This window comes from Rissa tridactyla, chromosome 21 (assembly GCF_028500815.1).
Source record: "Rissa tridactyla isolate bRisTri1 chromosome 21, bRisTri1.patW.cur.20221130, whole genome shotgun sequence".
In the NCBI taxonomy this organism is placed as follows: Eukaryota; Metazoa; Chordata; class Aves; order Charadriiformes; family Laridae; genus Rissa; species Rissa tridactyla.
This window is the reverse complement of record NC_071486.1, coordinates 3,324,129-3,337,592: the sequence shown is the minus strand read 5'-3', so window position 1 is coordinate 3,337,592 and position 13,464 is coordinate 3,324,129. Positions and strand designations below refer to the sequence as shown.

At 49.9% G+C, this 13,464-nt stretch overlaps 2 protein-coding genes across 2 annotated transcripts in view; one reads left to right on the top strand and one right to left on the bottom strand.

Annotated features, from left to right (window-relative positions):
• The window catches only part of ITPR3 (inositol 1,4,5-trisphosphate receptor type 3), a 43,303-nt gene extending 34,880 nt beyond the window's left edge, over positions 1-8,423 (top strand). Inside the window, exons 47-58 of the mRNA XM_054181016.1 lie at positions 532-642; positions 1,108-1,300; positions 2,289-2,414; positions 2,927-3,099; positions 3,213-3,377; positions 3,883-4,075; positions 4,564-4,659; positions 5,076-5,200; positions 5,475-5,640; positions 6,334-6,494; positions 7,022-7,183; positions 7,536-8,423. Coding sequence (XP_054036991.1) covers positions 532-642; positions 1,108-1,300; positions 2,289-2,414; positions 2,927-3,099; positions 3,213-3,377; positions 3,883-4,075; positions 4,564-4,659; positions 5,076-5,200; positions 5,475-5,640; positions 6,334-6,494; positions 7,022-7,183; positions 7,536-7,604 — 1,740 coding nt within the window. The 3' untranslated portion in view covers positions 7,605-8,423. The remainder of the gene's footprint in view (positions 1-531; positions 643-1,107; positions 1,301-2,288; positions 2,415-2,926; positions 3,100-3,212; positions 3,378-3,882; positions 4,076-4,563; positions 4,660-5,075; positions 5,201-5,474; positions 5,641-6,333; positions 6,495-7,021; positions 7,184-7,535) is intronic.
• A 1,038-nt stretch (positions 8,424-9,461) lies between these two features.
• Positions 9,462-13,163, bottom strand: LOC128900200 (ubiquinol-cytochrome-c reductase complex assembly factor 2). The gene is made up of 4 exons (XM_054181023.1): positions 12,987-13,163; positions 10,779-10,853; positions 10,357-10,426; positions 9,462-9,640 (listed from the first exon to the last, which is right to left on the bottom strand). The coding sequence occupies exons 1-4, from the start codon at positions 13,122-13,124 to the stop codon at positions 9,546-9,548; spliced, it is 378 nt and encodes a 125-aa protein (XP_054036998.1). The 5' UTR covers positions 13,125-13,163; the 3' UTR covers positions 9,462-9,545.
• Positions 13,164-13,464: the final 301 nt, after the last annotated feature.

The following is a 13,464-nucleotide window of genomic DNA, read 5'->3' as shown; positions in this document are numbered from 1 at the left end:
AGAAAGAAAGACTTATTGGTGCCCTCGTAGCCCAAACTACAAGCCCAAAGGCATCTGCAGCTTTTATAACCACGCTGCGGAGAGCTGTACTTGCGGGGCTCCCCAAGGAAGGCTCAGCCGTAGGGTGATGTCCAGCTCACCGCAGGGACAGGCTGGTGGCCCTGATGGGGTCCTGCCGGTACCCACATTCTCCCCTTGCCTTCAGAAAAGGAAGGGCTGAGTCCTTTGCTGTCGTGTCTTGCCTATGTGCCTTAGATCCCAAACGAGATTCAGCAGTAATATGATTTCCCTGGGGTTTTACGCGCATTGATTTGTAATTTGTGGATTAGCAGCATTTGGATGTAATTATTGCAGGGAATCGAGTGTCTGTCACCTCAGGGAGGGCTCGTAACCCTTTAGGAAGCTTTAATTCATTTGCTTTTCCCTGAAACCTCATCAGCTTTGGTAGATCTTTGAGGAACGCTGTTGTCAGTGCAGAGTTAGACCTGGCTGAGGCCGCTCTCATCCTCTCCCCCTCTCCCCGCATCCCAGCTCAGCCTGAACAACAAGCAGCTGACGCAGATGCTGAAGTCGACGGCCCCGGTCCAGGAAGAAGAAGAGGATCCGCTGGCGTATTACGAGAAACACACCTCCCAAATTGAGGCAAGACCTCGTAAGCTCTTGGGTTGCCAGTAGGCACGTGGCCGGTGAATCCCACGTGTGCTCCGGCTGGTTATTTTGCACTAGGAGCCGTCCCATCCCTACGCTGGCAAGAAGCAGAGGGGCCTTTTGCTCTGCAGAGAGCTGGAGGGGTTCACAGAGCCCATGGGGAGAACGAGCTGCCCCCCAGACCCTTCCTTTCTTGCCCCATTTCAGCAGCCCCGTCCCCGCTCGCCAGCGCGGATCTCCTTGCAAGGCTTCGCGCAGTCTCAGCTTTCCTCCAGCACAGCCAGGGCTGCCGTTGCTGGGGCCATTTGTAGCGTTATAGACGAGTGGTCCGTGATGTTTGGATGCCGGTGGAGTGGGAGGGAGAGGGGGGAAGGCACAGCTGGGTCTAGGAAAGAGGAAACCAAAGCCTGGCAGGGGCAGGATCTGACGGCGCCCTCCCCTTGGCCCTGCTTCCTGCAGATTGTGCGCCTGGACCGGAGCATGGAGCAGATAATCTTCCCGGTGCCCGGCATCTGCGAGTTCCTCACCAAGGAGACCAAGTACCGGCTCTTCACCACCACGGAGCAGGACGAGCAGGGCAGCAAAGTCAGTGATTTCTTCGACCAGTCGTCCTTCCTCCACAACGAGATGGAATGGCAGAAGAAACTGCGCAGTAAGAGCAAGGCAGACCTTCCCTTCGGGCTCCCCCCGGCCAGCACGGGCGCTTCCAGTAGCCCCCGGTGTGAAAACGGGGGGCAGCCCTGCTTTGAAAGGGTTCCTGGCAGCAGCCTGGAGATGAGATCTCCGAGCAGCCTGTGCCCCTTGCTCTGTAGAGCACAACACACGCGGCAGTTTGCAGATAGCGGAGGTTCATCACGATCCCAGGGATGTATTTCCTCCATGCCCGTTAGTGCAGTTGCTCAGCCGTCTGAAATCCATCTTGCAGCCCATTCCCTGGGATTACACCTGCAGGTGTTTTCCCCTGGAAAGCCCTCTCTTCCTTTGCTTTCAGCTGCCTTCTCCTAAGCCGGGTCTAGCAGCTACACGTGGGAAATAAAACTCATTTCTCCGCACCCTGCAGACCTGCTTAGGTGCTTTCAGGGCTGCATCAGGAAGGAAATTCTGGCTTAAAAATAACAGGAGCTCAGTAGAGAGTCACATTATAAATACTGCGATGCAGCTAAGGGGCAGTGTAGCAGCTCTGAAAACACTTGCCGATCCAGTCAAAACTATCTTAGGAATTCGGCAGGAAACAAGTTTCTAGTATGGATGGGAAATTGCTGGCTGGGTCTCCTCTGGGACCAGCACCAGCGCTGAAAACACAAAGATACTGTTGTTTTGAAGGACGCGAGGCTGTGGGAGGTGGGAGGTGGGGAGGAAGGTGAGGAGGAGGATGGAGCCGATCTGATTCCGAGGTGCCAGAGCAGGTCAAAGGGCCGAGAAGCCAAGAATCGTGAGCAGTAACATTCTGAACTTGCACTGCTATTTCAGCAGATGAGCAGGGAGCTTTTATTAATGTTTTGAAGGAAGTGGGAGGCAAGGGTCCCTCCGGGCCCACTAGCTGTACCGAGCCCAACCCTTCGGGTGTCTGGGAGGACAAAGCCTTCCCCGGTTGGCCGCAGGTTGGCTGAAGTTTGTGTGTCTGCCTCCTCTCCCCCCAGGCATGCCGCTGATGTACTGGTTCTCCCGCAGAATGACTCTCTGGGGAAGCATTTCCTTCAACCTGGCTGTCTTCATCAACATAATCATTGCTTTCTTCTACCCCTACGTTGAAGCCACTTCCATGGGTAAGTGGCCCGGCGTCTGCTGCTCCTCGAGGTGGAAGAAAAAGGGGACCCTCGTATGCAGGGGAACTGGTCCCCTTACCTGTAATCTCCCCAACCTCAGTCTCCTTTTGACTCCTAAAGCCCCAAGTCCTCGCGGCTGGTCAAAGGAAGGGATTGAGTCACGATTTTGGTCGCCAGCCCTCCTACTGCTTCCTTCTTAGGGAAAAGTCTCTTCTCCCTGGGCTGCGCTTTCCCTGCCTGTAAAACGGGGGAAGCGGTGCCAGCGCACGGACCTGCTGTCAGGCAAAGCCTCCGTCATTTACAGTGGTTTTGAGATATCAGATAAAAGATGTCAGAAAAATGCATCACTGAGAACCATCTTGGTCAACACTAGTCTTTGCAGTCAAGCGTCATTTTTCTTTCTTCCCTCTGATAATCAGCACGTTAGTTCTTCAGGACAGCAGCACGGTGTCCGATTGGCAGCATGGATTTCATCTCGTGCCATTTAATTGTTGTGGCTCTCCTCTTCCCAGGAGTGCTGGATTCCCCACTGATCTCCCTGCTCTTCTGGATTCTGATCTGCTTCTCCATCATGGCCTTGTTCACCAAGCGCTACGGTGTCAGACCGCTCCTCGTGGCACTGATCTTGCGATCCATCTATTACCTGGGGATTGGACTCACTCTCAATATACTGGGAGCTCTCAACGTAAGTTCTCCGTGTGCTGGAAGAGCAGCATGGCATCCCGTAGCACAGGAGGCTGTTCCGCATTCATAAAGCGCAGCAAACCCCACTCCCTCCCATTTCTGGTTGTTCCCCAGCTGACCAACAAGATTGTGTTTGTGGTGAGCTTCGTGGGCAACCGTGGGACCTTCATCCGAGGCTACAAGGCCATGATCATGGATGTGGAGTTTCTTTACCACGTTGGCTACATCCTGACGAGCGTCCTGGGACTCTTTGTGCACGAACTCTTCTACAGCATCCTGGTACGATAAATGCAGATGTTTGGGGCACAGAAGTAACCTGTCAGCCCTGTTAGAAGCTGGAAGGTTCTTGTGACACCATCCAGGGGCTGATTGATAACAGCAGTGAGAACAATTCGCTGTGCTCTAATCTTCGCGTAGGCTGATCTCTCTGCCTTCCGACAGTATCTATTACTGTCTCTCTCCTGGTCTTTTGCTATCTCTCTCTCTTTCTAATCTCCACCGTGTGCTTTATCTGGGTCAGCTGGGAGACAACGTGAGCTGGTGAGGGCAGAGGCAGGGTGCGTGTGTCCTGTTCCTGCCTCTCCTGCTGTGCATAAGTCACTTCATTCTCCTCCGCTTCCCCACAGTGAGCTGGGAAACTTAAACGCTTTATGTGAAAGTTAGTCAAGGTCTGCTGAGTGATCCAAGATCTCGGGATAAAAGGGGATATAGGTAGGCCAGGCATTGTCAAGAAAAGCACTCCCCGCCCCCCCCCCAGCATTTCTTTGCTCCTGTGTCCTTTCAGCTCTTTGACTTGATCTACCGTGAGGAGACCTTGTTCAATGTCATCAAAAGCGTGACGCGGAACGGGCGCTCCATCCTGCTGACAGCCCTCCTGGCTCTCATCCTCGTCTACCTCTTCTCCATCGTGGGCTTCCTGTTCCTGAAGGATGACTTCATCCTGGAGGTGGACCGGCTGCCGGACAGCAAAGCCAAAGGTTGGTCAGCCCTTGCCCTCGTTGGCTGCAGTTCTCGGGCTAGAGAGGGGCCAGGCAGAGCTGGGTCCCCTTATGCAGCTGGACCAGTGCATGAGCCCCGGCTGCAAAACCACCCGTGTGTCTCTGTGTGCATCATGGGTTTTACACCCGTGGCACAAACTCCTGGTGGCACTGGTGTTGGGGTTAGCAGAGAAGACAGCTGCCTGTGCCAACTTAAGGACCTTGTGCTGCAGGGAGCAGGGTTTTGGGGCTAGGAGTGATGGCAGGGGGTGGAGAGCGGCAAATGAAGTTTTAGCACTGTAGAGTCTTAACTGAAACTCAAGCAAAAGCTTCAAAGCCTAGAAAAAGCTAGGAGAAGAAAGAAACTTTTTCTCAAGAAGCTTGAAAGCTACAAGAAGAGGCAGTTGAAAAGCACCCGCGACAGCAATGAAGAGCTTTAGTAAAGCCAGCTGATGCTCTGGCACGGCTGCGGTCTCTTTTACTTGCAGGTGACCCCTTGGGGATGCAAAGGAACATGGAGACCTTCATGGAGTCATGCAGCAGTGACAAAATTAGCTGCTCTGCTGTGCCCACTGCCTTGGAAGGTAAGTGAGCTCATTAGAAAGGTTGACTGGGAGCAGCACAGTCGGTTGGCTGCCTGGTTTGTCAGCGAGCTCAGAAAAATCCTAGCTTTTCAAAGCTGGAAACAAACAACTCACTTTCTGGCAAGAGGCCTGCAAATTTTGCACTGACCATGGCATAAAAAATATGTTGAAGTAGATTCAGTTTAGTCACAAAGGAAGCGGGAGCTTCAGGGAGAGCTCAGCCAAACACCTCCACAGCAGGAATCAAGCTGGAGGAGCTGCTGGGAAGTTGCTGGTTGGGAGATGCACAAAGAGCATCTGCTCCCAGGGGATTTGCCACTGCAGCAGGAGTCATCCCCGCAGCTCTAGGTTCTTTGGAATGCCCTGGTACTTCCTCCCTGTCTATGCTCTGGGTTTTCCCTTTTATTTCCCTCTAGAAACAGAGGCTGACCAGTGGGAGCGCGCCTGCGACACGCTGCTCATGTGCATCGTCACTGTCCTGAACCACGGCCTGAGGAACGGAGGGGGCGTGGGTGACATTCTGCGGAAGCCGTCGAAGGATGTGAGTTTGGGCAGCATGCGGGACCCCTTTCTTCTGCCAAGTCCCGCTGCGTTTACCGCTGCGCAGCTGCCCTCCCTCCCTGGAGACTGTGACACTTCCAGCTCTATCCCCCATACTCTCCCCCAGTGCTTTTCTCCTCGCTTTCCCCATCACACCCTTGATTCCTCCTCACCTGGGCCCCTCAGCCATGGCCTGTGTAACGAGGCAGCACGGTTAGCGTGGCTCGGGGAGAGGTGTGCAAGAGACCCACGTTTATCCCTTCCATCCATTACAGGAGTCCTTGTTTCCCGCCCGGGTTGTCTATGACCTCCTCTTCTTCTTCATTGTCATCATTATCGTCCTGAACCTCATCTTTGGGGTCATTATTGACACCTTTGCTGATCTGAGAAGCGAGAAGCAAAAGAAGGAAGAGATACTGAAGACGACGTGTTTCATCTGTGGTGAGCGCTGGGACCTCGCTGTCGAGGAATTGCCCCAAAACTTTTTTAGGTTGAGGGGGGGGAGAGGGGTTTCAGCTGGTTTCTGCTTTTCATTTGGTTCACAGCAAAAACTTAAATCTGTTCACTGATGGGTCACTGCAGTGTGAGGAGGCTTAACCAAGGACCCAAACCGAGAGGGGAAATTATCTGTATTGGTCCTGGCTTTCCGCTAATGAGGCGTTACACTGAACGCCACACCGTGGAGTTCTTGGGGAGGGGGGAAAAAAAAAGCACCATATTACTAATGAAATAAAATACAGAAAATGTTCTGGAATGCTTTCAGTCATCGGAAAGCAACCAAAAAAAAAAAACCACCACAAAAAAAAAAAAAAGGAAAAACCTGATAAACCTAACTGCTTTTTTCTTAAAAGATCCACTGGGTGCATTTTATGCTTTTAGATACATAGGCAGGGAGCAGAGCTAGTAGTTCTTCAAATAGAAGCCTCCTGAACACACAACTGGGTTATTTTCCCCCTGTTCGGGATGCTTGTTGTGTGCTAAATGCCAACTAATTATTACAAGCACTTTTTGAAAGTCACACCTGGGAGAGGATGCAATTATCTGTACTTCCTTTCGCATGTGTTTGCTTGCTCGCTCCTTCCCTTCTCCTCGCCTCCTCCCTCCACCTTCTCCGCTCTCCGCTGCCTTTCCCAGGACTCGAAAGGGACAAGTTTGACAACAAGACGGTGTCCTTTGAAGAGCATATTAAATACGAGCACAACATGTGGAACTACTTGTACTTCATAGTGCTGGTGCGAGTGAAGAACAAGACAGACTACACAGGGCCGGAGAGTTACGTGGCGCAGATGATAAAGGTACGCGTCCTCTCGGGGAAGCTCTTCCACTCTTGCAACCTGCCTGCCCCGGGGAAATAGCTGAGAACAAGGGGCTCGCCAAAGAAAAAACCAGTTTTGAGAAGGAGCTTTTGGAAAATATTTAGTAACGTTGTTGTGCCTTAGTTCGTTCTTAGCTGGTTATTTCCACTTCGCCGTCTCAGCCAGCAGCACGTTGTCTGTTGGGTGTTTTGTGCTGCGCGTTTGAACCAAGGGCAGAACCAAGAGTAGAGAGTGGGACTTACTTCAAGGTGATTTCAAGGCAAGAAGGGAGGGAAAGGAAACTTAGAAAAGAAAAACTTCTGAACTTGAGCCCAGAAGGCTGTAAGGAAAAAAAAAGCTGGAAATGGACTATTTGTTGAAAACTCGCAAATATACAGACAAAACGAGCCTTTGAGACTTTCTTTAATCCCTAAGCAGCAGCAGCAGGTGTCCTGTTAAATCCTACCAGTCTCTTCCCTCCTCCTCACCCCCTCTCCAACTCCCATTTTCCATGGTCGCCTTTCCAGAATAAGAACCTTGACTGGTTCCCCCGGATGCGAGCCATGTCGCTGGTCAGCAATGAAGGGGAAGGGGAGCAGAATGAGATCCGCAATCTTCAAGACAAGCTCAACACCACGATGAAGCTGGTGTCGCATCTCACCTCCCAGCTGAATGAGCTGAAGGAACAGGTACTTAACATTTTTTAAAAATAGGAACACTTGAGGAACGCCTGACTATAGAAACCCGCTGTCCTTTCCAAAATAGACACCTGTTCCAAGGAACAGGAGGCAGAACCAGCCCAGGCCAGCACAACTTCAGACACGAAGCAAAGGGCTCCTGCAGCTCTTTTTGGGGGGTCTGGGCCACTTGGGCCAAGTGCTTTTCGATGCTTTACTTCCTCATCAGCTAGAGTCAACCTCGCAGGGTTGACTGGCAGATGCTAAAAGCAGGCTGGTCAGTCAGACACCGGTGGGGAGCATGTTAGTGAATTTAAAGGCGACCTGGTTTCCTACCTCACTCGTGGCCTTGTTTGAACTCTAGATGACAGAGCAACGGAAGCGCAGACAAAGGATGGGGTTTGTGGATGTCCAGAACACCATGAACCACTAAGATGGAGAAGAAGCATCGGCTTCACCCACCGAGGGACTACACATATGTGTCAGCTAACGAGGCTGCTTATTCCTGGGTTCCACGCATGGACGTCACTGTCAGAGAAAAGACAGACCACGCGGAAGAGCTTCACAGTCAACATTTTCCCTAGAGCGCTTGTAAGCAATTCCGGAACCAGGGACTGGCCAGGATTCCTCACGATACCTGGACCCACACGTTACTCTAACGCCCTTGTAGGAAGATAAATTATACAGGACTTCTATTCCTCATTGCAATAACTCTTTATTTTGCAAATGTGGAGGGTTGTATCTTTATCTCCATGCACTACATTCTGGTGGCCTCAGGTGTAGTGTAACTAGCTGTAGGGCTGCAGTATTTAACTTATTCCAAGAGTGGCACTAGTACATGTGGATCTTTGCAAACCAGCCATCGTATTTACCGTACCTGCCCCATGCTGATCCTTCTCCATTGAAAGAATTCCGTTCATCACTGTGGTGCAGGAAAGAGGAGCTAAACTCAAGGAGGTGGATTTGTTAATTTAACTCACCAGACGAGGATGAGTATCCAAGCTTGTACTAGTGTGAACTAGTCTTTTGCCTTCTGTGGACCAAGGATATCTGGGCAGTAGAGTAGGAGACTGCAGGTTTACAGGAGTTCACTGTGAAGGGGTGTCCTGTGTTTTAGTTTCATCTCTGGTGTAATGTTTTATTATTAATTTTTTTTTGTTATTGTTGTTACTTAAGAACTAAAATGTAAATTGCCTTAACTAAATTAAATACAAAATCATGTTACAATAAAAACTTAAACATGGTAAAGAAAGTGCCCTTCCTGTGTACTCCGGTATGTAATGGGGTTGTTACAAATAGAAATACTGAACAATCCAAAGACCCAAGGTGCTCCACAACCCAATGCTCACTGCTCCAGCTGCTAAACATTAAAATATAGTACGATGCTCCAGTCAGGAGTTGAAGAAAAACGCTACCATGAAAACTACCTTGAACACCAGCCTTGTTTTCTGAAGGTTTGGATTAGAGCCTGCTGCAAAGTTTCAAATTCTTTCACTACTTGCCAGGAAAACACTGTTCAAATACATAAAAAGGAGCAGCTGTTGGTGCTGCCGGGAGCCAAGCAGCGTCCTGGCATAGCTGTGCTCTAGACACTCATCCTTCCCAAGCCAAGCAGTGCTGTAGCCACCCCAACTACGGTCCTCTGCCTCCCCAGAATAGACACTGATGCAAGCATTAAAGCTTTAAAAAGGAATAAAAATAGGCCACAGCAATGGACTAATCATACCTGAAATTTGCTTATGGCCCTATATACCAACCTATCTTTGTCCCTCAGATACGCAGCAAGCCATACGGAACCGCCTCTTCCCGCTGAGGGAAATGTGCATATAGGTAGCTCAACCAGCAACACACCGATGCAGCACTTGATTGAAATCTCAGTTAAACTCTTACACTGCTCCACTGTCACCATGGTAAACAGTCACCCTCAGTCCTCTCCTGTGTCTTCTCAAAAGGAAAATAAATGTGACAATTAAAATTATCCCCCCCTCAATTTCAGCGTTACCAGTGCCAACAGACAGAAACACAAGCATAGCTACGTTTTCACATCATCACCGTTGTTATCGTCACAAGCAAATTTAAAGCTAACATGGTTGCACCCACTTGCTCTGTGCATCTCCTGGTTGTTCTACTTTTCATACCACAAAGGATCTGGTCTAACACCACAAAGTTCTTTCCTCTACACTACACTGATTTCAGCACAGGTGTGTTATGTCCTAGATTTGCATGAAAAAAAGAGGGGGCACTAAAAATGAAGGGTGTAAGGTGTAGGTCTGAACAAAAATGCTGTTGCTAAGAGGAATAAATGGTTTTATTCATCATGGCAACATACAGTGCTTTAGGAATATATACAGTGGAGAATCTGGGAGTTAGCCTATCACTTTGAGTCCTCCTCAGGTTTCTTGGCATAAAACTTTTCTCGCAGTTTTTTCCATGTCCCTTTTTTCATGTCTTCCATCTGTTTCAGAATGTCTGCAAAAGAAGGAGAGAGAGAGAGATGGGGAAAGAGGAAGAAAAGCAGAAAAGCAAAGGAATGAAAGCCCTCTTATAAAAGCTTTGCCTTACATATATTTTCCTTTTTTGACTTTACATCTTAATGAATTTCTATTTCAGGGCCTGAGGCCAGTTTGTTTTCCCTTCCAATCAATTGTGCGGGGAGTCCCTTATCGCTAACAACTAATATTCAGTTTCCACGCACTGCAATCAAAGTTAGGAACTGGAGCAGAACAAACTGCACTAGCTTCCTACATGGCACTTAATAAATGATCTGGCTGAGAGTATTTCTCTATCATGGTACCCTCTTTTTTCTCAAAGTCTAATACAAAAGGAGAAACACTAAAGGGAATTTGACTGTGGTGAAACAGAAGCTGAGAATTTTTCGAATGATGTAGCAAACATGCATTCCTTTCACGTAGCTCCTACTATCTGATCTCAAAGAGCCCTTGCAAACCCTCTGCTGTTCCTGCCCAGTGCAAAATACAATCGACTTTTCGCCCTGATAGATTAGTGAAGATCTCCTCAATTATTCCTGTGCTCCTCATTAAACACCCTAATACACTTGCTTGGCAGTACCATTCTGTCCTTTAGTCACTGGTGTTTAGTAGAAATGTTGCAGAAAGACCACAAAGACGAGAATGTACTTTATCTCCTGCACTGACTTATTCTGAAATCAAGCACAGTATTAGTACCTGTTGCTAGTATCATCTTGCAATCTTCTACTGTCACTCCGGTGAAGCTTGTGTCTTTCAGGCGTGGATACTTCGTAAATGACCAAGTAGGTGAGAGAAGGAGAGAGAGAAAAAGATGTTACTTGTAGTGCATTAAAGAAGGTAAAAACGTCACCATACAGTGAGCTTATTTTCAGTCAAACTCTAAAAATTTTGTTCGCTCATACCAAGAACTATCATCTGCATTGTTCAGACATGTCCCAGAGGCCAAGGTGTCTGCAGCTTTCCCAGAGTGACCAAAGGCACCAGGTAGTGCTGCATCCACCTCACTGCTCGTTTGTCCGTTAGATGTTCCCAGAAACCCTGCTGGGACGAGGCACCCAACTGCAGTAGATGGTGACTCACCCCCTAAAAGAGGGGTGATGGCTAATGCCCAAGCTCACCTTGTTTTTGTAGTAGTTGGTGTGGATTCTGACTAAGCTCTCATACATTCGGTCACAGGTTTCCGGGTCAGCGATCTGGAAACGGATAAAAGTAGCACACAAGCCTTAAATGAGACCACCTTATTTCAAGGCTAGTGAGAAGGACAGTCAGGGAGCAGCTTAGGTGACTTCTCAGTGCAATGAAGGATGCTGGTGACCCCTAATATGCCGCTCCAGAATGCAGATCAATTTCTTTCCCCTCCACTTCTCACCACTTTGCCCTACAAGAATAACAAGGCATGTGATTTCCAGAATGGACCTTAAACTCTGCTCGAAAAGATTTGACAGATCAACTGTGAATACACAGTTAATGAGATCATTGCTGGACAGTTTTCTTCTCACGTTTATTGGCCACTGCTGTGAAATCTGTGAGACTTCTTGCTCACAGGCCAGTTTTGCCGTCTGTTTTATTCTAAAGCATCAAATAGGATCATGCACTAGGACGGAATTTAGAAAATCCCGGTGCTGGCTAAAAATAGTTTATAATTGGTTAGGCAAAAGCAACATGAAAGACACTGAACAGCTTGTGAAGGGTAAATGGATTTCTATTTTGGTCGAGTAAGTTGGAAAGATTTTGCTAATACCTAAACCTCTGCTAGGTGCCTCAGACAGGTGCATCTGCCTTGCAGGGACATCTATTTAGCAGCGTGATGGCACGTCATCTCGTTTTTCTATTTTACAATGGGGGCCAACTCGACCAGAACTCTGCATTGCTGCTCGATGACATCAAACATAAATGATTAAAATGGATACACAGATAAGAATAGTATCAACAGAAACACGTCAGGATAAAATGACACAGCTTATCTGTCCTTGGGACATTGGCACAGGTTCAGCCTCCTCTATGCAAACTAGGAAAACTAAGGAAAAGCTCTGCTTATTCAGTAGGAAATGGCTGCTGCAGGAGAGAGGATATAGGGACAGACAGACTGTCAAGAGTAAGCACCATCACACTGCAGGTGATCTTCAGCTTAACACATTCTGCAGTCACATTTCAAATGACCCCGCTAGTGTTTTAGTAGTGATAGCAGAAATAGCTATTAAATGGGTAGCAGAAACAGTATCTTCCCCCCATAAAATCAGCAAGTCTTATTCCACATGAATAAAACAGACATTAGACTGATAAAGTATCCTTTATGGTTCTAGTTCTTTTCTCACATTCCTTCTGCTGTCTGCCAGTACATTTCCCTTTGCCGTATGAAGCCTTTATACATACAAATTGACATCAGTGCTGCAGGCATCAATTTAGATTTTCAAGATGAGTGGCAGCTTTGGGGTCTTGCAGCCAATTGGTGCAGCAAATTCAGCTGTCCTAAGCATACAAAAAAGCAATAAGCACTTTCCGAAATGTCTGCTGCAGACTATTCCGGTGACCAATATAGAATTAGGTGCCTATAATGGCCCCTTGAAGTAGAAAATGCATATCTGGAACAGTGTTTTTATGCTAAGAAAGGGTACATTTCCATTCCACAGCACCACCTCCAAGCCTGTAAAGGTCTGCAGCCCAAGTCAAGCATTAGCTTCTTTGATTTATTTCAGCACCAAAGCCTGAACTCCAACACAATTACAACTGCAGCTGGAATCCAATTTTATAATCGCTACACCCTAACAATGCACATGCACTACAGACTGCATTGCACTATCATCCTACCATCACGGTAAGCAAAAGACACTAACTAACTGGATTCCAGCACGCTGTTGACAAATTCACAGTGCTTTGTATCCCACTTCCATAATCACGGGAATAGCGCTCCCCAAAGCACGCAGTGTAAATGGCGGAAGAACGTGGCATACACCGCAGCTTGTCCTGTGCGAGAAACACAGCATGGCTGCTGGGGCCTGTGTTTTAAAGGCCTGTCCTGGGCCCTGAGGAGAACGGAGGGAGACTGCGGGGGGCCCTGAGGAGACTCGAGGGAGGCCCGTTTCACAGCGGAGCCACCCAGGCACAACCTTCTCAACCGTAACCGCGAAAGCTCCGAAAAAAAACCCCGCGTCAGCACCAAGATCCCAGGGTTTACGCCCAAAAACCGCCACAGCCTCCTCACACCGACCGTTAAACTACCGTGAGGGAGGAGGCGCCTGCGCGGCCCAGGCCCCGCCTCGCCCCCCCCACACCTCGCAGGCCGCGGCCGCCGCGGGGGTGCCACCTTCCCCCCTCCCCGCCCTCACCTGCGTGTTCTCCCCTTCGCGGAAGGCCTGGGCCACTCGCTGCCGCAGGAAGACGCCCAGGTCCCGCTGCCGCTTGGTCTCCTCCACCGGCCACTCCTCGCAGAGCTTCAGGAACCGCCGGTACCTGGTGGCCGCCATCGCTGCCGGCGGCGCCGGCCACGGGGGGAATCACGTGACCTACGGCAGGCGAGAGGGGTCAGGCCGGGCGGCGCGTGCGCAGTACGGGGCGGGCCCGGCGGGAGGGAGATGGCGGCGGGGGCGAGAGGGGGACGGCGCAGCCCCTCAGCGGTTCCTCCCGGGGGGCAGCACCGCAAAGCAGCGCTGGGGGGGCTCCCGAGGCGCCGCCCCATCCATCTCCCACCCGTTCCTGGGAGTGCTTTCGGTGAGGCCGGGCCGAACTTCCAGGCCGGGCCCTCAGGCCGCTGCTGCCCGCGCAGGCCCAGGCCGCTGCAGTGGCGGGGGTCGGGGCCTGGGGAGC